This window comes from Bos grunniens, chromosome 13, assembly GCF_055505025.1.
Source record: "Bos grunniens cultivar Pamir isolate PY7600 chromosome 13, Bosgru_T2T1.0, whole genome shotgun sequence".
Lineage (NCBI taxonomy): Eukaryota > Metazoa > Chordata > Mammalia > Artiodactyla > Bovidae > Bos > Bos grunniens.
In genome coordinates this window covers 22,909,368-22,930,472 of record NC_141177.1, presented here as the reverse complement: position 1 = coordinate 22,930,472, position 21,105 = coordinate 22,909,368, and the positions used below count along the sequence as shown (strand labels likewise).

At 50.3% G+C, this 21,105-nt stretch overlaps 1 protein-coding gene and 1 long non-coding RNA gene across 8 annotated transcripts; both read right to left on the bottom strand.

Moving 5' to 3' along the window:
• Positions 1-1,230: 1,230 nt before the first annotated feature.
• LOC147360469 (uncharacterized) lies at positions 1,231-3,038 on the bottom strand. Of its 2 annotated transcripts, none has more exons than XR_015139187.1 (2): positions 2,467-3,038; positions 1,231-1,968 (listed from the first exon to the last, which is right to left on the bottom strand). It is a non-coding gene; the product is annotated as an uncharacterized LOC147360469 (long non-coding RNA). The 2 variants fall into 2 exon arrangements; XR_015139186.1 differs by having other exon boundaries at positions 1,231-2,295; positions 2,467-2,586.
• Positions 3,039-3,770: 732 nt separating this feature from the next.
• Positions 3,771-20,927, bottom strand: RBCK1 (RANBP2-type and C3HC4-type zinc finger containing 1). Of its 6 annotated transcripts, none has more exons than XR_015139185.1 (13): positions 20,902-20,927; positions 20,227-20,459; positions 18,677-18,821; positions 12,070-12,163; positions 11,768-11,966; positions 10,497-10,618; positions 10,235-10,408; positions 8,906-9,066; positions 7,782-7,893; positions 6,953-7,197; positions 6,094-6,273; positions 5,601-5,744; positions 3,771-4,442 (listed from the first exon to the last, which is right to left on the bottom strand). XR_015139185.1 is itself a non-coding variant. In XM_086332616.1 (13 exons), the coding sequence occupies exons 6-13, from the start codon at positions 10,517-10,519 to the stop codon at positions 4,362-4,364; spliced, it is 1,188 nt and encodes a 395-aa protein (XP_086188742.1). In that variant the 5' UTR covers positions 10,520-10,618; positions 11,768-11,966; positions 12,070-12,163; positions 18,677-18,821; positions 20,227-20,459; positions 20,902-20,927; the 3' UTR covers positions 3,771-4,361. The 6 variants fall into 6 exon arrangements, 4 of the variants coding, with proteins under 4 accessions (XP_086188742.1, XP_086188743.1, XP_086188740.1 ...); XR_015139184.1 differs by having other exon boundaries at positions 6,094-6,192; XM_086332616.1 differs by having other exon boundaries at positions 6,953-7,132; positions 8,906-9,199.
• Between the last annotated feature and the right edge of the window lie 178 nt (positions 20,928-21,105).

The following is a 21,105-nucleotide window of genomic DNA, read 5'->3' as shown; positions in this document are numbered from 1 at the left end:
TCCTCCTTTGTGTGAATTGCTTCACTCAGTGTGACTAGGTCCATCCATGTTTTTGCAAATGGCATTATTTCATTTATTTTAATGAGAAATATTCCACTGTGTACATGTACCACGTCTTCTTTATCCATTCCTGTCGATGGGCATTCAGGTAGCATCCATGTCTAGGCTGTTGTAAACAGTGCTGCAATGAATGCTGGGGTGTGTATTTCCTTTCAGATCCTGTTTTTCCCCTGGTCATATACACAGGTGGGATTGCAGGATCATTTTAGTTTTTTAGTAACCTCCATACTGTTCTCCATAGTGGCTGTACCAATTTACATAGTGGGAATTTTGAGCCTCACCAGTGACCTCCTGGGAGGGGAGGGGAGGCTGGACATTGAGTGCTGCAGAAACTCTTGGTTCAGAGATTCAGAGAGCTGCTGGGTTGCTGAATACATCAAAGTGCTGGGAGGATCACATGGCCCGAGACGGCTTGGGAATACTGCAGCCCTCCCGCCATTCCTTGCCCTATGCATCTCTTTTACTTGGCTGTTACTGAGTTGTGTCCTTTACAGGAAATCAGTACATGTAAGTGAAGTGTTTTCTTGAGTTCTGTGAACGCTTCCAGCGAATTACTGAACCTGAGAGGGTTTTGTGGAAACTAGTGAACTTGTAGTTGACCAGGCAGAAGTGTAGGTGGTCTGGGCACCACATTTGCTACTGGATCTGAAATGGGACAGCCTTGTGGGACTGAGCCCTTTAACTTGTGGCATCTGATGCTAACTTCCCAGGTAGTTAGTGTCAGAACTGGATTGAATTACTGGACACCTAGTTGACATTGGAGAATTGGGGAAGCGTGATATCAGAAAGTACTGCACAACACACAAGGCTGAAGGGAAAACTAAAAATAACAGCTGAATAAAAGGTGTGGGTGTTTTGTACAGAGATGGGAGTGTGCATTGTCAGTGGAAGTGTACTTGGGGCTCAGGCGGAGGAGAGTTTTGAGATCTGTGGAAAGCAACTGGGACTCCCTCTGTAGGCAATTTGTAGGGTGAGGATGGGCCATGACCAAAACTCAGTTTGGAGAGAGCGACTGGTGACACGATGGCAAATGTGTCTCTCGTTGGCAATGTGAGCTTCTCCGAGGCACTACATCTCTCAAACTCATTGTCAGTGACAGTAAAAGAGAGATAGTCTCATCCCACCATGGCTGGTTTAATGAACTGACGTTTGTGAAAACGTCTTACAAACTGAAGTTGTACAAGTATTTTTATTTCATTTCCGTGAACATATATGGGTCAATAAACACCTTAATTCAGCCTTGCGCTTGGGCCCCGGGAGCTCATCCCTGGATTAAGTGGTGATTGGAAGGAAGAACAGGCCAGAAGCTTCTGCCAAATACAACTACCAGATGGTGGCACCTGAGGCCCAGCCTGGCTTGCGTTCTTCCTTTTGCCCTACCGTCCCCTCCGTGTTTGCTGCTGGTGTATCCTGCTGCTTTTTTTCCAGTTCTCAAAGGCCCTTTTCTCCAGACTTAACATACGGTTGGAATTTGTCAAGCAGCCTTTGTGAGCTGGCAAGGCTGTGGGCTTGCCTCCAGCTTCCTGCTTTTTAAGTGAGTGGCCTTCATGGCAGGCCCAGACACTAGAAGAAGACATGTGTTACTCTGACACAGGCTGTGGGGCCCATTCACCACTTCCTGCCCACATCAGCAGCTGGTCTTTATCTGAGCAGTGTGCTTCCACTGGCCCTGAAGAGAAAAACTGCGTCACACAAGTACATCTGGGACCTCCTGCTGCTTCCTCAGGTAGATGGCTTGAGTCCAAAGCCTGTGGGTTTGGTTTCAAGTCTGCCCCAGAGAGTTCATGCCAGGGCCCTATTTGCGGTGACTCCTTGGGAGAGGGTGGTGCCTCCATTTGACAGCAGTGGGGAGCACTTGTGAGCCTGCCCATCTTAGGTTCTTCACCCTCTGGCATGTGATGTATGGTGCTGGAAGGTAGAACCCGAGGACAGCCCTGCACCATCTCATTTGCCCTCCTGACCGCCCCCCCCCCCAATTTGGCTGCAGCAGACATAAACCCGCTGCCCGCCTTGGTGCAGATGGAGTGGGCCAAGTGAAAGATGCGGCCCATGCAGTTCCCACTTCCCTCTTGTCCTCACTTTTTTGATACAGCCACGGGGAAAGAAACGTTTCATTAACATTTCTTAGTACTCAATGCCAAAAGAATGGTGCGAGGGCACTGGGAGTGTGGTGCGACAAGCGCTAGGGGTGAAGGACTGCGGAGAGCTGGATCGGGAACATCATGTGATCTGGACCTGCCACGTGGAAATGAGGACCCAGATTACCAAGCTTCAGTGTTTTTCAAGAGAAGTTGGACATCTAGATTTTAATGTAGCATCTTCAATTTAAAAATACTGGCGACCAATTCAAGTTTATAAAACAAGACTAGGTAGACTGGTTATAGCCTGGGGCTTAGTAGTTCGTACCTGTGCACCAAGAGAGTGGTCTGCTTTGCTCCACAACAGGCCTCTACGGTTCACCAAGGTCAAGACAGGCCCTGGCAAGAGAGGGAGGTTGGAGGAGCTGGTGAGAGCAAGCACTTGGTCCTGGTCTGGGTGGGCCCCGCGCTCTCCTGGGGTCCAGCTCAGCTCAGCTTGCTGTTTCCTCTGGTCAGTGGCTCTGCCTGACTCCTTCTTACTCCCAGGGAGGGAAAGCCTTCATGATTCATGAGCTGATGCAGAGCAGGAAAGCACTCACATTATCTCACCTCTCTGCTCACAGAGGCTGGGGTCAACTCTTGAGCCTTGGCACCCAGGAACAGAATGGCTGTTCCTTTCTAGGGTCTAGAATAAGCCCTTCCCCTCTGTCTCCCTCCAAATGACATCCCCCAACTCTTGGTGGCTGAGACAGTAAAGAATATTCCTATAATATGGGAGACCCGGGTTTGATCCCTAGGTTGGGAAGATTCCTGGAGGAGGAAATGACAACCCACTCCAGTATTCTTGCCTGGAGAATCCCATGGACAGAGGACAGAAAGGGCTACAGTCTATGGGGTCCCAAAGAGTTGGACATGACTGAGTGACTAACACTTTCAAAAATCCTGGAGCCTGGAGTCTAGACTGTGAGCTGCAAAGATGCCCTCCACCTGTTGTAATGATGTCCACATCCTGGCTCAGACAGTGTGCTGGCCTTCACTGGGGGCAGGGGGGAGTAGGAGGGGTCTGAGTAGGAGGTAAAAACTTCTAGAATGAACACCCAGAACCGTATTTTATTCATCTGACCAGCACAGAATAGGTCTAGTAAACAGCACTGGACCAATAATAATATGCCATCTTATCTCAGATGTTAAAAGTGCTCACAGCATTACCCTGCAGCAGCGGCACGTTCACCTCTTCCTGAAATATCTCTGTTCCCTGACAGTGGATGCCCACTGAGAGGCTAGAAATTCAGAGCAAGAATTCCTGCCAGCCTGTAGCTGCTGCCCCAGCCCCTCCCTCCCCGCCTGAAGCCCACACACACCTGCAAACACCAGCTGGCAGACTCTCAACACAGTGCAAGCTGCCTGTCCAGGTCAAGGTTGACCCAGAGCATGCTGCCCTCAAGTGGGTGCAGGGGTGCCAAGTCCGGAGCAAGGATCCCTGTGCTCTGTTCACACCCTCGTTCTACACTGACAGGGGCGACACATCAACTTTTGACTGCAATTCCCAGAGAGCTTGGGCCCCTGCCTGTCTCTGTGCAGAGTCCCAGCCCATGACCCCTCCGCTCTCTCTCATGACATCACACTCAGGCCTTCCTGGAAAACCATTTTAATCAGTGTACACAGGCAGCGAAGAGGGAGCGCAGAAGCACAACTGGCTGGGCTTCAGGATGCCAGGTCTCCCTCCTGGCTCTAAGTGGAATTAGCAGCAATTCTAAGAGGCCCTCAGGCCTCCAACAGCAAAGCCAGAGAAAAGTCACCCCCAGAAAGCCAATGGGAGAGGCTGCAGGCTGAGTGCTCAGCAGACGAGCGTGGTGGATGAGGGATGTATGGACTCATCCAGGGCTCTCAGAGGCTCCATCCAGCAAGGCCTCTGGCTGGGGCTCTATTTAAGGCTGGGTCAGACAGATGGGAGCCGCAGAGAGATGAAAGGTCTGGTTGGTGAGCCCCAGGGGAAGGACAAAGGCACCGGGGCAGATGCAGCCATGGACAACGGCCAGCTCAGGCAGGGCCCTTGCAATGCCCACAGTAAACAAGGCCATCCACGCAGCTCAGAGGCCTTGGCCACTTCAGGGCCCCTGTCTCGGCCGAGCGCAAAGAAATCAGAGCCAAAGCACCAGGCCTGTCCCACAGAAGCTTGTAGATGTGGGGCTGGGTCAGCAGGGGGACCAGACCATCCTCAGCTTAGTGGCAATTCTGACAGCTGGGGTGGCATGGAATCCCATTCACCCGGCAGCGGCAGCCCCCGCTGGTGTCTCCCGGGCCCTAGGAGATGAGAGGGGAGAGGAGAGAAGGTCAGGACAGAGAAGAGAGCAATGCCCTACCCCGGCCCCAGGCACCCCATCACACCCACGAAGTGCACTCGCCCACCATGGGTCTTGGCCTGGGCACATTCTGCTGCTAAGAATGATCCTCACAGCCTCAGCTACCAGATGGAGGCAGCTCTCAAGGCCTTTCTGGTCTCTCGTAGCACCCTCAATTATGTGGTCTCTATCTACCCAACCTGAGACCCAGAGCCGCAAAGGACCTGATGAATTTTTGCATATTTGGAGGGGGTCAGCAGGCTGGTGGCAGGAGGGAGCGCTCTACCTGTCTCACTGTCTGCCTGGACATGAACAACACCAGCCCCAACTCCAGGAACACTCCTCACGATGACAGATACCACTGCTCTCGCCTGTTTTCCATTTGATTCTGACAAGAAGCCTGAGATGGGCTCTGCTATCATCTCCATTTTACAGAAGAAGAAACAGGCTCAGAGAAGGGAGTAACGGAATAACCACACAGTCAGTGTGTGCCAGAGCCAGGGACCCACTCCTCCACTTCAGACTCCCACATGCACCCTCTAGGGCAGGGATGGGCAAATATTTCTGTAAAAGGTCAGACAGTTATCTGAGGCTTTGCCAGCCAGACGGGCTCTATCCTTGCAACGCAAAAGCAGCCACAGACAGAATGCCAACGAATGTGCGGGGCTCCCACAAAACTTTACTTACGGACACTAAAATTCAGGTTTCATATAATTTTTACATGTCACAAAATATGTTCCTTTTAATACGTTCAACCATTTTTCAAATTGTATTTCTCTTTTATTATTCTCATTTAATCAAGAATAGACAGTTTGGGGAAAAGTTAGAACCCAGGCTTTCTAGCTTCAAGCCCCCCTCTTTTTCTTTTTTTAATTAATTTATTTTTAATTGAAGGATAACTGCTTTACAGTATTGTGTTGGTTTCTGCCAAACATCAACATGAATCAGCCACAGGTATTGATATGTTCAACCAATTTAAAAAACGCAAAAAGCTTTCTTAGTTCATGAACTTCACAAATGTAGGCGCTGGGGTGACTTGGCCCATGGGCTGACTTGTATGAACTCTACTCTCGGGCACCTCCCGCAGTACTCCTGAGCCCTCTGCTGTCAGGGCACTCACCCCGGGGCCCCAGCGGGGGCCCTTGGTGACCCAGCAGATCTCAGTGTGGCAGACAGTGCACCGGATCCAGTCGCAACCATCCTTCTTCTGCACCACGATCTGGCACTGTGGGCAGTGCATGGCCTCACCCTGCTGCAGCATGGTCTGGAGCAGAGAAGGTGCTGACCTCAGAGCCAGCCCGCTCCCTGGCCCACGCCCCACTGCAGAGAGAAATCGGCCACCTCCAGAGTCTCAGATTCATTCTCCCATGCTGCTCTACCCAGGCCCAGCTGCAATGCAGCCTCCTCTCCTGTGTCTGCAGTTGCCTCCCTTCACCCTGACACTCCCTGCTGCCCGCCACCTGACCACGTGTCCTGAGTCCCGTCTCTGGACGGCAGAAATGCCAGCAGGAGCTCAGAGCCTCCAGGGCTGCATGAACCACAGCTCTGGCTAAGAAGCCCCCACTGCTCCCCAAAACTCAGATCCTCGGCCTTCAGCCCTGACCCAGCCTTACTCTCAGCATCTCTGTTGTCTGCCGGGCAGCCATATCATTCTGAGCTCGCAGGGCCAGGTCATCTTGATACTCCTTGCAGTTCATCTGCTCATGGACGGCCTGGAGCGGATGAGGCGCTCGAGATGAGAAAGCTCCCAGAGAGTTAGGGCCAGAGCAGGCATCCGCACAAGCACTTAATGCCTAGATGGTGTCAGTGACAGAGCCTTCCTTTGTAAACTACAACCCATTTTATAGAAGAGGACACTGAGGCCAGGGTGGTGAAGCCAGGGTCATCACATACGATAATAATCATATATACCTATTTAAGTCCTGATAGGCACAGAAATCCCTAAAGTACCTCTCACCCAGGGCACAGCCCCTTGTCCCCAGCTGAGTTCTGCCCTGGTTGCCGGTGTAATGCTCTAAGAGTGAGCTTACTGGACTGTGACCAGGCTCGGCCCTGTCTACCAGCTCAAGACCAGTCTCTATAGTGGTCACCTGTTAAGAGAATGATGACGGGATGGCCTGAAGTGAGGGTCAGGTAGGGCTCAGTCTGGGTTTGAGGTCAGGGCTCATTCAGGACAGAGGTTGACAGCCTGAGGCCAGGGCTGGGGTTGGTCTGTGACTAGGCTCAGGGTTAGTCAGAGGGCAGAACTGGGGCTCAGTCTTAGGCCAGGGTCAGTCCAGGCTCAGGGCTCACTCTAAGAGTTAGGCTCAGGTCAGGACTCAAGCCACACCCGGCCACTGACACGCAGCTCTAAGCCATGGGAACTGGGTCAGTATACTGGCTCCCTTCTCTTATTCCTATGAATAAGCTTGGACTTGCAATGAGCTCCTAGCAGGATCAGAGTGACTGGGCAGGGTGGGTCCCTGTCCCCACCTTGCAAAGCAGGCAGTTGACATGGAAGCACACGGGGCAGGGGAACTCATTGACATCATCCTCAAAGAAGCACCATCCCTTGCAGTCCGGGGTCTTGCAGTGGTAGCTGAAGGCACTGCGGTTTTCCGCAATGGAGATGCCCAGGTCCAGAAACCGCTGGTATTCCTCAGGGCTCAGGAGCTGCCAGCAGACCACAACCTTGGTGCCCGAGACTCAGAAACCTTGGTGCATGCCCTCCTGGTCACCTTCAGGAAGCCCCCAACACATGAAGTCCAACACAGCAGTGTTTACAAACTCTATCCAAAGAACGGGTTAGTGCCTTCCCTGGCGGTCCAGTGATTAAGAATGTGCTGCCAATGGAGGGGGTAAGGGTTTGATCCCTGGTTGGGAACTGTGAGGTGTGGCCAAAAGGAATGCCATGGACAGAGGAGCCTGGCGGACTACAGCCCATGGGGTCGCAAAGAGTCGGACACGACTGAGCCACGAACACTTCTGCTATCACTTCAAGATGAGCAAACCAAAGCACTGAGGGGCTGTGTATCTGCCCTTGAGGTCACCTGGGCCATCTGGCCCCAGAAGTCCTGTCCCCACTGTTGTTAACTTCTCTGCTGTCTTTTCCTCACAAGGGTGATTTCTTTACTAGCTATTTCCCCCAATTTCTATCCTGCCCACTACTTGGGCCGCCAGCATCCCACACAGAGAAGGCTCTTGACAAATGTCCGGAACCCAAGACTGGGACTCTCAAACCCATTCCCACCAGCCAGCTCCCAGCCCAGTTCCCTGGGATGGAGGGTGGGGGGCAGGGGGGTGCCCCTCCCCCAGGCCTTACCGCTCGGATCTCCCTCTCCAGCAGCTTGCCCGAGCATGAGTAGGTGTTGTCGATGAAGGGGCAGGACACCTCGGCCTCCTGGCTGTTGCGGATGGTGCCCTGCAGACACTCCCTGGGGGAGGGGTGAGGAGTGGGGGGGGGGTAGGGGTCATCTGAACCCCACCCCCAAGGACTCTGGCCCTCACATGGTGAGGCCTGACCTTGGGCTGGCTCCTCCCCAGTTTCTTCCTTTCTTCTGGTTCCTCCCATCAACCCACCTTGTCTGTCCACCTCACTGCTAACCATATTGCTCCAGCCAAGGTTGCCTCACCCCTCACCTGAGAACTGTAGAAGCCTCTTCACTGGACTTCCTGGATCAGCCATGTCCTTCCTCATAACCTCCCATCCGACCCCACCCAGAGCAAACCTGAGAGCCCTGGTGACTCACCCTCTCTAATACCTCTCTGTCCCTATGCCTTACCTGCTCCATCCCTCTGCTCCAGACACACTGACCCCTTACTGCTGCAGGCAGGCCAGGCACGTACCCACGATGGATCCCCTGGTCTGCTCAAACATAGCTTGCCTAGGGGTTTCCCTGACCTGTTCTAGGGCAGGGCCTCCGTTGCTTATAAAAAGCCACTGACACTTATGACACAATTTACAATTATATCAGTGATTATCTGATTAACATCAGCCTGACCATGGGAAGGTAAGCTTCAGGACGCAGAAACTGAGCTTTTGTGGGCATTTGGGGATTCCCAGGCCTAGTCCACAGTCCCTGGCACCCAAAGCAGCTCATCAAATGTGTGCTGTGAAGGAGGACATGCTCTCCACATTCAGGGCCAGGAGGAGAGCCTCAGAGGGCAGACTGTCCACCAGCAAGCGGCAGGGCCGGGTTGGCCCAGGCTGTAGGCAAGGGACTCACTGCCCTTGCATGGGCCCAGCGGTGGTGCGGAAAGGTGCGGGCTCTGGCGCCAGAATGTCTGAGCTGTGCAGCCTCTCTGTACCTCACATCCCTCCTCTGCAAGATGAGGAAATGGTGCCTACCTCCCAAGTTTGTGAGGATGCCCAAACAGCTGAGTCCTGGGCCCCAGCCCCTTCCAGCCCAGGGTACTACATAGCCAGGGCCGGGAGTCGGGCCGCACCTGCAGAAGGTGTGCAGACACTCGCGCAGCACCACGGCCTCGCCAGGAGCCAGGACCGAGTAGCACACGGGGCACTCGGCGGGCTCTGTGTTCAGAACCAGGCTCCGCTGATCCAGCTGCACGTGCTTCCGGTAGTTGCCTTCCTGCTGCTGCTGCTTCCGCTGGGCACACGGGGGTGGGGCCGCGGGGCGGGTCAGGGTCTCAGGGGCGGGCAGACCAGGAAGGGGGCAGGACCGGGTCAGGGTTGGCGGGGGAGGGCAGGACCGGGTGAGGGGGTAGGATGGGTCAGACCACCTAACGAGAGGCAAAGGGGGCTCATGGAAGGATCCTGGGGTTAGGGTGGGGCTGCGTATGGGGCAGGCAGTGGGCAAGCGGCGTAAATGATAAGGGTAGGACCAGGAGCGAGGCGACCAAACACGGGGGTGGGGCAGGAGGTGGGCCAGGCAGGGGCTGTTTAAGGCTACAATGTAGGGTCAAGTCAGGGGGAGATGGGGCCCGGATCTGAGCAGGGAGTCAGGGGTAGCAGGACTCCCATCTCTGCCAAGAAGCACGGCAGGGGTAGCTCCAGGGGGAAAGGCAGGGGGTTGGGGGGTGGTGATAAAGCGAGGGAGCAGAGCAAGTCGGGAGAGAGGGCCGGGGTCTGGGCCAGGGTTGTAGATGGGACCAGCAATGAGGTCATGGCCAGCACTGGGTCCAAGGGCGGGACGGGGACATTGGATCAGAATGGGAAACCGCTCAGGGTTATGTATCTACATAATCTGTGAGTGTGTAACAGTGGGATGGGGGACAGTGGGATGGGGCAGAACAGGGGGCGGGTCAGCCTCCAAGTGGGCAGCAAGGAGCTGGGTCCAGGCTCTCAGGAAGTCTAGGAGGGCTACAGCCAGGAAGGAAGGGGTGGGGGGTGGGGGTCAGGAATAGTAGGATTCAGGATGAGGTCAGGGCTAATGGAGCAAGACCTAGGTCACAGCTGGATGAAGCAGGGGTGTGGTCTGGGTCTTGTCTAGGATGCTGGGGTCAGAGCCAGGTACCCTTGAGTGCATGATGGGAAAGTAAGTCAAAGCCAGGGGTGGCGCCACAGCTCATGGGGAAGGGGGAAGGGGGAGCACAAATAAGCCTGGACGTGCGTCACAGCTGGGGAGTAGGGTCTCAGAGGTAGTATGAATGACCTCAGGAAGAGGCCGGTCACAGTCAAGTGTAGGGTCACCACCACCGGTGTGACCACAAGGGGGCAGCAACAGGGGGCAGGAGCAATGTGGATGTGTCTCCCTTTCTGGCCTATGCCTCCCCTGTCCAGGCTGCAGGTGTCTTTCCGGGGACTTTGGCGCCCACCTGCTGGTACTGGCGCAGCGCCTCCTCCTCACCGGCCAGGCGCGCTCGCTCCTCCTCGTCTGGCTGGTAAGAGGCGGGTACCTGGTAGGCCTCGGGCCGCGCCCGGCAGCACATCTCGCAGCCAGGCCTAGTGGGCTTGTTGATGAAGGTGCAGCCAGGGCACGTCCAGCCCACCTGGGGGTAGAGGGGCAGTGATGGCAGGGAGACTAAATGGCGGGGGGCGCAGGGGGCAGGGCACAGGGGCGCACTTGGGGCAGCTTACCGGCGGGGGCTCTGGCGCTGCATCAGGCTGCCCCCGACCCGGCTCCTGAGCGGCCCCAGGCTTTGGGGGAACTGGGTCCAGGGGGCCCCGTGGCTGCAGCGTGAGGTCCTTGAAGCCCAGATCTGGGGAAAAGGGTTCAAAGGGTGGTGGATCCATGTAGCCAATATCATCCACACCCTGAGCCAGCCAGGAAACCCCCCTTCTATCCTCTCCCTCTGCTCCAAGGAGTTTCCAGCTCCATCTTGCCAGGTGGGCCCAGCCATGGCTGAGTGTCCTGGCTCTCACAGGGTCACAGTCTCTCCTTCTACCCACCACTGCTCCTAGGTCCACCCGGCTTAAGAACCCTGCTTGAAAACAGATCTCCTGTGTGCCTAAGTGTCCACACAAGTGCACCAAGAGGGACAAACAACACTTCTGAAGTGGCCCTGCCAAAATACTGAAACTGAATCCATTCCCGAGGGTACATAGGACGGAAAAGCTAAAAACAAAACTGGCCTGGACAGTCAAGGGAAGACCAGAGATCAAAGACTGAAAAAGACTGAGAAACACCAAGGCCAAGAGCCAGGTCTTTCACTATAAAGGACATGAGTGAGACAACTGGTAAAATTTGAGCAAGATCTGCACATTAGGTAGCGGTACTGTATCAAAGTTAATTTCCTAAATTTGCTAACTGTACAATAAATGTAAGAAAATGACCTTTTTTGTTAAGGAAATACAAACTGAACTATTTAGGGAAAAGGGACATCATGTCTGCAACCTACTCTCAAAACATCTCCAAAAATTATTTATGCATAAATAAATAATTTTACATGGAGACAATGATAAACCAAATACAGTCAAAATATTAGTATTTGGGAATCCACATGAAAGGTACATGGGAATTCCTTACACAATTCTTTGTACAATTTTGCAACTTTTCTGTAGGTCTGAAATATTTCAGAATAAGAAGTAAAAAATTTAAAAACTAGCTATAACATCCAATTTACAGATTTAGAAAACTGAGGAGGAGAGATAGGAAGGAACTTGCCTGAGGTCAAGGAGTTGATAAATGCCAGGGTGGGGACTGAACTCAGCCCTTCTCCCCTAGACTGGCTGTTCTCCAAAGGGTTCCCCAGATGGCTCCCTCCTGGGGTGTCCTTTGTCCTCTCTTCCCCACTAGGGATAAGGTCCTTCAGGCAAGTCCCTGATGGAAAGCCCCTGGGCTCTGCGCCTCACTCCCTCCTGCCCTACGACCACAGGTGAGCCCACATCACCAGGAAGCAGAGCCTTACCTTCCAGCATCCGCAACTGCCTCTCCCGCTGCAGCTCCTGAGGGTTGAGCGAGGTGTTGCAGGCGGACAGCAGATAGAGGTAGGCGCTGTCCCCGTCCCGCCTCACGCCGTGGGAGTGCAGAGTCTCCTGGTCCCGGGCCAGCCGCTGCCCGATCACCCACTGCTGCAGGGTTGGCGGGAAGCCATAGTCTAGGAACACCTGTCAGGGAGGATGGACAGGAGGCGTGGGGAGGGAGGAGCAGAGCAGAGACAGGCGGGGGCAAAAGGGGAAGCTCCGCCCTCCCTCTCACCCCCTCACTCACCATGTCCTTGAGGGAGGCCACCGTCATGTCAGGCCGCACCGTGAGCCAGATAGTGACCGTGTGCATCTGTGCATCCTCCACGCTCACCCACAGCCTGCGGGGAGGGCAAGGGCTCTGGGTGAAGGTCCAACCTCAACCACCAGCTAGCTCCTGGATTCCCACTCCCCTGTGCTTCCTCCTGGATCAGAACTCACTGCTTAGGCCCTGCAGTGGCTCCACAAGGCTCTCAGAATAAAATCCAAACTCACCGTGGCATCAGGGCCTTAATGCGCTGCCTCCTTCAGTCTCTTGTATTACTGGCTATTATTGGCTCCTTAACCAAACCACAGCAGCTATTATTAACTGTATGCTAAGACTCTTTAAAGCACTTAACATGTATTAACTCAGTTCTCTCAATGAACCCATGAGACACGTACTGTCATCTCCCCTATATTACAGATAAAAACAGGAGGCACAGAGAGGTTATAGTGACTCTGCTGAGTAAACAATAACTGTTAGAGGCAGGATTTAAATCCAAACAGGAGTATTTCGGAGAAAGTGGTTTTAAACACCAATCTTCTAAAAGATGTGAAAACTTTTTGGGAAGACCAATGGCACGAAAATGGATGGCTGAGACGAAAAAACAGAACTGATTTCAGGACACAGAAAAAAGCCCACTTAGAACCTCCAGAGCAACTTGGGAAAACGCTGCATCCTTAAAGCAAGAACAGCAAGAAACAATCAGAAAATGAAGAAGAGTTGCTGGGAATCTAACAGTAACTCCTGACTCATCTAACCTTCAGATCCATCTACAGGTTCACAAGGAAAATGAGAGACACCAAATGACATTCCAAGGAGGCAATTCGTAAACTCAGAATGTGGGAGAATTCTGGAGATCAAAAACCAGATTTCTAAAAAATTAATGGCACTAAAAATAGAGAAAGTGGTTAAAGAGACTCAGACAACATTAAGAAATGCTATGTGTCGATTCTCGTTTGGCTCCTGATTAGAACAAACCAACTATAAAAAATACTAATGAGATAATCAAGGAAAGTTTAATACAAATAGAGTATTAGAGGATTTTAAGGAGTTGTTAATGTTTCAGGTGTAATAATGGTACTGAGGTTATTTTTCAAGTCATTAGTTTTATAGACATATCAAGTTACTTATGAATGAGCTAAAATCTGAGACTTGCTTTAAAATACTCCAGAAAATACCCTCAAAATTTCTCAGGATAAAGATTTTCAACATCTAGCCGACTATCAATGAAATGAGCAAGTTTTAGACACATAAAGACAACAAACATTTACCATCCACTTCTCCACGTGAAAAGTCTTTGAATACAAGAAACAAGAATAGCTGAGTCTGATGCAGAATAGAAAACTAAAAGGGAATTTAAAGAAGGAAAGGAAATTTAAAGATCTTAACCTTCAAGACACTCTTCTTCAAGCAGCAGGGGTCTTGAAACATGAAAGATACAGTGTCAACTGCACTACTTATTTTACACTGAGTAATATTTCCATAATCAAAATACTATAAATGCTATTTTACTGGGTTTACATTTTTAGTATCAACCTAGAGGCAAAGCATAGAAGCCTTAATTTTACTTAGAAAAGAAAATCTAAAAGCTATAACCAAGACTTCCCTGGTGGTCCAGTGGCTAAGGCTCTGAGCTCCCAGTGCAGAGGGCCCAGGTTCGATCCCTGGTCAGGGAACTAGACCCCACATGCCACAACTAAGAGTTCACATGCCACAACTAAAAAAAAAATTCTGCACGCCACAATGAAGATCAAAGATCCTACAACTAAGACTCAAAAAATAAATAAAATTTAAAAAATAAAAGCTATAGCCTTAACACCAATAACAGAGAAGCACAGTTGGAGCCCTCATTTCTGCCGTCACCAGGTCAGCAGTGATCAGTCAGAAAATTCATTACAGCAGAGAAATGCAGACACAGTTGCAGACTCTAACACTTAATTTTACCTTACAGGATACACATGTGCATTCAACGGCGGATCTCTAGGTAAAAAGGCCACTGGTTTTGTTTTCCATTTAGTACAAATCTGCTGGAGTTTCCCATGATTTTTTTTTTCTTTTTGTACGAACTATTCCCTGGTGGCTCAGACGGTAAAGGGTCTGTCTACAATGCGGGAGACCTGGGTTCCATCCCTGGGTCGGGAAGATCCCCTGGAGAAGGAAATGGCAATCCACTCCAGTACTATTGCCTGGAAAATCCCATGGACAGAGGAGCCTGGTAGGCTACAGTCCATGGGGTTGCAAAGAGTCGGACACGACTGAGAGACTTCACTTTCCGACTTCACTTTCCATACCCATTATACATGGTTTCTGATCTCTAGTATCAGCTTCTTTAAAGTGGAGCAAGAACTTAAGACTCTCGAAGCATCTGAGTACAGAGAGCCCTTTTGGATTTTTACCATATTTTTTTTTTTTTTTACAATTCACTCACCCTAAAATGAACGGCTTTTTTGTGTGTGCGCCTCATCTCTATTTTGTCTTTCTAAAGCAATCAATTTAAGTTTTCATAGACAAAATTCTCTTTTAGCATTCGTGTTTTATTGCTTGATACAACAGCTATTAAATTATGCTACGGAAATAACAAGTACAACTGATATAAACAAGCTGTGTGCGGTGGTATGTTTCACAGCAGCAACTACGGTGTCATTTAATTGGGGGAATAAAGTGGAGTTCAACTGGGAGCACTTCTACTTCAGTACTAACAAAACCCAGGAAGTTAGGAAAAGGGATCAGTGAGACGAGTATGTTAAATTCCTCATTTTTCATAACAAGGAGTGTACACAGATACCATCTTAAGTGGATGTATCAAGAAATGGATATACAAGTATTTTATTTGAAATCAAATGGCCAATTGATCAACAGATGTAAATGCAATCCCTGTCAAAATTCCAGCTCACATTTTTTTTGCAGAAACTGGCACACTAACCCTAAGATTCATATGGAGATTCAAGGGACCCAGAATAGCCAAAAAAAATCTTGAAAGAGAAGAACAAAGTTGGAGTACTTATGCTTCTGTTTTAAAAACTTACTACAAAGCTATAGTAATCAAAACTGTCTTACTGGTATAAGGACAGACATATAGAGCAACAGACTAGAAATTAGGTTTCAGAAATAAACTTCAGACTTATGGTCAAATAATTTTCAACAAAGGTGCCAAGATATTAAACAGGGACAAAACAGTCTTTTTATTTTTAACAAACAGTGCTGTGACAACTAGATATTCACAAGCAAAAGAATGAAGTCGGATCTCTGCCTCTCACCTAACTCAAAAGGGATCAAAGATGTAAATATAAGAGCTAAAACTATAAAACTCTTTAAAAATAAAGGTATACCTTTATGACCATGGATGAGGCAGTGGTTTCTTAGATGACATCAAAAGCACAAATAAGAGAAAACAGATAAACAGTATTTCATCAAAATTGAAAACACGTGCTTCAGAGGACACTATCAATACGGTGAAAAGACAACCCATAGAATGGGAAATGAAAATAGGTGTCCATTGTACACATACACGCCACAGTTTCTTTATTCATTCGTGGTTACTTAGGTTGTTTCCATATACATACACAATGAAATATTATTCAGCCATAAAAAGAAGGAAATCCTGGCATCTGCAACAACATGGACATTGTGCTAAGTGAAATAAATCAGACAGAGAAAGACAAATTCTGCATTATACCACTTATATATGGAATTAAAAAAAAAATCAATGTCAGAGAAACAGAACAGACTGATTGGGCGGTTGTGGGGGTGAAGGTGATCAAAAGCTACAAACTTCCTGTTTTAAGATAAGTAAGTTCTGGAGAAGAGATGTACAACATGGTTAACAATATCGTATATTTGAGAACTGCTCAGAGAGTAAGTCTTAAAAGTTGTCACAAGAAAAAATAATTTGTTACTACGTCAGGCAATGGATGTTAACTAAACTTACTGTGGTAATCATTGTGCAATATATACATATATTAAAGCATATGTCATACATCTAAAATGGTTCTGAGGCTCAATTTCCAACACATGGAAGAGGAAAGAGAGGGAAGGCTTCCCACACAACACCAAGCAATTTTCAGACACCAGCAGGGCATCCTACAATTCAACTTGATTCTGGCCCTCTCTACCCAGAGACAGCGTCAGCTTCCACAGGTTGTGGGCTCAGTCCTACCAGGCTGCTCCCACCACTTCACATACCAATCGAAACCCCAAGTTGTCACCTGTTCTCTGACTGACTGGATATAGATTAGGGATTCCAACGACCTCCTCCATGGGTTGACTATTTTGCTAGAACAGCTCACAGAACTCAGAGAAATATTTACTTACTATATTATGAAAGGATATAATAGCCAAATGGAAGAGATGTATGGAGCAAGGTATGTGAGAAGGGGCATCATTCTCTCCAAAATCCAAACCCTGTCTTTTTGAGTGTTTATGGAGGCCTCATTACATAGGCATGACTGATTAATCCATGGGCAACTGATGATTCAACCTTCAGCCCTCTTCCCCTCCCCGGAGATGAGGGTGATGAGACTGAAAGTTCAATGTCTCTAACCACAGGGCTGGCTCCTTTTATGACCAGCCTCCAACCTTAGGCAATTTAGGGGCAGTCCAAGAGTCACCTCACTAACATAACAAAATGCACCTTTATCATTCTCATCACTTAAGAAATTCCAAGGGTTTTAGGAGCTCAGTGCCAAGAACAGGAAGAATATACATTTCTTATTGTAAGTCACAATACCGTCAACTAACTCTGTTTTGTATGTCAATGATATCTCAATAAAACTGGGGGAAAAATTATGTCCATATAAAAACTTGGACTCAAATGTTCATAGCAGCATTGTGTATGTTAGTCAAAAAAGTGGGAACAACCCAAATGTCCATCGACTGATTAATAAAGAAAATACGGTATAACAATACAATAGATTATTATTCTATTAGTCTATTATTATTCTATTAGTCATAAAAAGGAATGAAGTTTTGATACATGCTACAACATGGATGAATCTAGAAAACATGCTGCTAAGTGACAGAAGCCCAGACACAAAAGGCCACATAGTATATAATTCCATTTGATTTATATGAAATTCCCAGAGTAGGCAAATTTCAAGAGATAGAAAGTAAATTAGTTGTTGCCTAAGGTTGAGGGGTTGAGGCAAGAAAACTCGGGAGATAGGGAGTGTCTATTAATGGGTATGGGGTTTCTTAATGGGATGATGAAAAGTTTCTGTAATTGGTTATGGTGATGGTTACACAACTGTGAATATACTAAAAGCCTCGAACTATGCACTTTAAATTGCTGAATAGAGTCTGTCAATTATATCTCAATAAAAAATCAAATGGGATCCAATATTGAAAATTAGAAACTGCAAAAGTGTCTTACTGCACAGCAGGAAAAAAACATTTGAGTGTTTAATATGTGGGCACTGTGCTGAGCATTTCAGCATCAAGTTTAAGTCTCCTGGGGCAGACAGCCTCCCTTCAAGCTGCGTGTGGCTGTGCGAGACAGTTCTGGCCATGCGAGTTAAGTGGAAGAAGAGTGTGCAATTTTGTGAGCTGTGTTCTTAAGAGTGGGAGGGTGTGCCCTTCTTCCTTCCTATTGACAAGAATGGTGATGCAATGGCTGGAACGGGAAGAGCCATTTTGGATCATAAGGTGAACCTGAGAAAGGAGGTCATGAGTGGCATAATAATAAGACAAAAGAAGCAGGAGCTCTGAGAACTACAGAGAGCAGAGCTTCCACACCTGGAGTGCCTACCATCAAAGTTGTTTACGCCACTGTTAATATGTGTTCTCTGTTCTACGAGACCTATCATTCTAATACACCTCCTGAGAAGGCGATGGCACCCCACTCCAGTACTCTTGCCTGGAAAATCCCATGGAGGGAGGAGCCTGGTGGGCTGCAGTCCATGGGGTCGCTAGCAGTCGGACACGACTGAGCGACTTCACTTTCACTTTTCACTTTCATGCATTGGAGAAGGAAATGGCAAGCCACTCCAGTGTTCATGCCTGGAGAATCCCAGGGACGGGGGAGCCTGGTGGGCTGCCGTCTATGGGGTCGCACAGAGACGAACATGACTGAAGCGACTTAGCAGCAAGCAGTAGCAGCAACGACCCTATTAACAGCTCTACTACTATGTTCCATTTTTAAAATTAAAAACAAAACAAAACTCTGAGAGGTGAAATGACCTCCCTTAGATCGCAGAGCTGATTTGTGACAGAGCTGGGGTTTGAAGCTTGGGCTCTTGACCCCAGAATCTGCCATTAAGAATAACTTAACTGTTCTATGTACTCAGTTGTTCAGTCATGTCTGACTCTTTGTGACTCCATGGACTGCAGCCCACCAGGTTCCTCTGTCCACGGGGATTCTCCAGTCAAGAATACTGGAGTGGGTTGCCATGCCCTCCTCCAGGGGATCTTTCCAACCCGCGGATCTTTCCAACCCAGGTATCAAACGCAGGTCTCCCAGATTGCAGGCAGATTCTTTACCGACTGAGCCACCAGGGAAGCTCTAACTATTCTACAGGCCAACACTATATTGCAGCCCACTGGGGTTCAGGAAGCTCTGAACCCTGGGCTTCCTGGTCAGCCACGCACTTCTCACCTTATGTCCTGTGTTGGAGAGACCTCAGGCTTCAGTTGCACATTCAGGGGCACCCGTTGCTCTGCCAGCCAGATGGCACACTGCATAGCCACCTGTTCATCCCCACCAGCCACTGCTCGGGTGAGTCTCTGGGCCACCTCCTCAGCTGAAATCCACAGTGGAAGCAGGTTAGCACAGGGTTTATTTTTCTTTATGGGTAAGAAGGGTGAGGAAGGAGGTGATTCTTTATACATGCTGCTTCCTCTCTGTCTTCTTGGTAAACTCCTACACATCCTTCAGCACCCAGCTTAAAAGTCCCTTTTCTCTGAGAGGCCTTCTCTGACACTCCCCACCCCTGCTCATTTGGTTCTGTTTTCCCTTCATATTCCCACGTCCCCCATACTTGCACTTGTTTATCCAACAAACATTTATTGAGCTCTTGCTGTTCAGTCACTAAGTTGTATCCAGCTCTTTGTGACCCCCCATGGACTGCAGCACACGAGGCTCCCCTGTCCTTGCCTATCTCCCGGAGTTTGCTCAAACTCATATCCGTTGATACCATCCAACCATCTCATCCTCTGTTGCCCCCTTCTCCTTCTGCCCTCAATCTTTCCTAGGATCAGGGTCTTTTCCAATGAATTGGTTCTTTGCATCAGGTGACCAAAGTATTGGAGCTTCAGCTTCAGACCTTCCAATGAATATTCAGGGTCGATTTCCTTTAGGATTGACCTCTTACTGTGTGCCAATCACTGTCACAAAAACTGGGCTTCAGCAGTGAATAAGATAAACGGGGGCCCTCTTCTCATGGACTTCCCAGCCCAGTAAGAAGACAACTAACAAGTTTAACAAAAGAAAAAGATTCAGACTGTGATCCATGCTGGCAAGGAAATGAACAGGATAAGGAGATCAGGAAAGAGAAGAGGAGGTGACATTGAAGCTAAGACCTGAAGCAGGAGGTGTTGAATAATGTCAAGACGTGGTTGGGGAAAAGTGCTTCAAGTGGAGGGAAAATGAAAGGCCTTGGTCAAGAGATGGTTGGGTTAGAACAGAGAAGCTAATGAAGCTCCAGCAGAATGAGCAAGGGGGCAGATGGGGGAAGGCAGAGATGAGCAAAAGCAGAAGTGAGCAAAGTCAGCAGGCATGTAGGCTACCCAACTGCTCTAGGCTTCTGTTCTAAGAACAAACACAGGGGTATGTGAGCAGGTTGGTGACATGCCCTAACTTAATTCTCCAACCTGAGTGGAAGGCGCGAGGTGGAAGGCAAAGACCCTGGTATTCAGGTCAATTGAAGTCTGGTCCCCCACTAGCATGGGTGGTCTCTTGCCCTCTGGGAGCTCCCCACCCTCTTCTCAGCAGAGCTGGCCCATGGGAGGCCTTAGGGACATCAAATAAAAGAATGACAAGATGCCCTTGGGAGCAACCTGCCTGCAAGGGAGGAATCTGAGGGGCAAGTAGGCAGAAGGAGGACAGGTTAACAGACCTCTCCCAGGCCCTTCTGGGAGGAGAGGCCGCGTTCTGGCAAGGCCCACCTCCCACCCGAAGCTTCTCAGCCGCCCCCAGGCTGTGCCCACCTTTCTTGATCTTCTCGTCCATCTGGCGTGGTTGTGCCCATTCCCCCGCGGACGGGGGGCGGGCTGCAGCTCCGGGGAAATGCTATCTCCCAGTCACCTGCTAGAGGACGGGCAGACCACGAGAAACTCAGCCCCAGCCGGTGGCCAGTGGCGCGGCCCGAGCCTTCTTGGTGCCTCAGGGTTCCGGGTGGCAATCGGGTAGCATCATATTACCCGAGGACCGGGGATGGGGCCTGGGAGGAGGAACGGGTGGGAGGTGAGGGAGCGCCAAGCCGAGCCGGCTCTGTACCACAGAGAAAACTGGACAGGCCTGGCTGCGGGGAAGGGAGGAGGGGCGCCGCACAGCCCGGGCGCTGGGCCGGAGCCCTTCTCCCTCTGGGAGCTGGAGCGCCCTCCGGGGTGCGGGATTTCAGCCCAACTCCCTCGCGCCCGCGGCGGCCCCTGTCAGTCATGAGAAGGAGGGCAGCAGTTTCAGCGGAAAAGAAAGTGAAAGTGGCGGCTCCGGAAGTGGGGCGGAAGATTGTCGCCGGATCCGGGTCTCCCCGCCACACCCGCCCGACCACCCGGCGGGGGCCCCCGCCCCGGGTCACGGGAATCCAGGGCGTTCTTGTCCCGCCGTCCAGGGCGTTCCCTCGCCACCCCCGGCCAGACCCGGACTCTGTGACCCTCACTCACCCGCTGGGTCCAGCCTGCAGCGCCGTGGGAGGGGCGGGGCCATGAGGGGCGGGGACTGGGCCGGGAGGGCGGGGCGCGGCGCGGAGACCGCCCTTGCTCAGTTCAGCAGCCCCAGTACTGGTGGGCATGCCGGTCCTTACTCCTTTGGTGGAAGAAACCGAGGCTCTGTTTCTGATCTACCCTAGGCCAAGCAGCCGGATTTAA

Coding starts and splice junctions, on each gene's coding strand:
- RBCK1 (XM_086332614.1), bottom strand. CDS start 20,248: ATGGACGAGAAGATCAAGAAAG. Junction 18,822..20,226: donor GGACGAGAAGATCAAGAAAG/GTGGGCACAGCC, acceptor TGTGGATTTCAG/CTGAGGAGGTGGCCCAGAGA. Junction 10,409..10,496: donor CAGCGCCAGAGCCCCCGCCG/GTAAGCTGCCCC, acceptor CTCTACCCCCAG/GTGGGCTGGACGTGCCCTGG.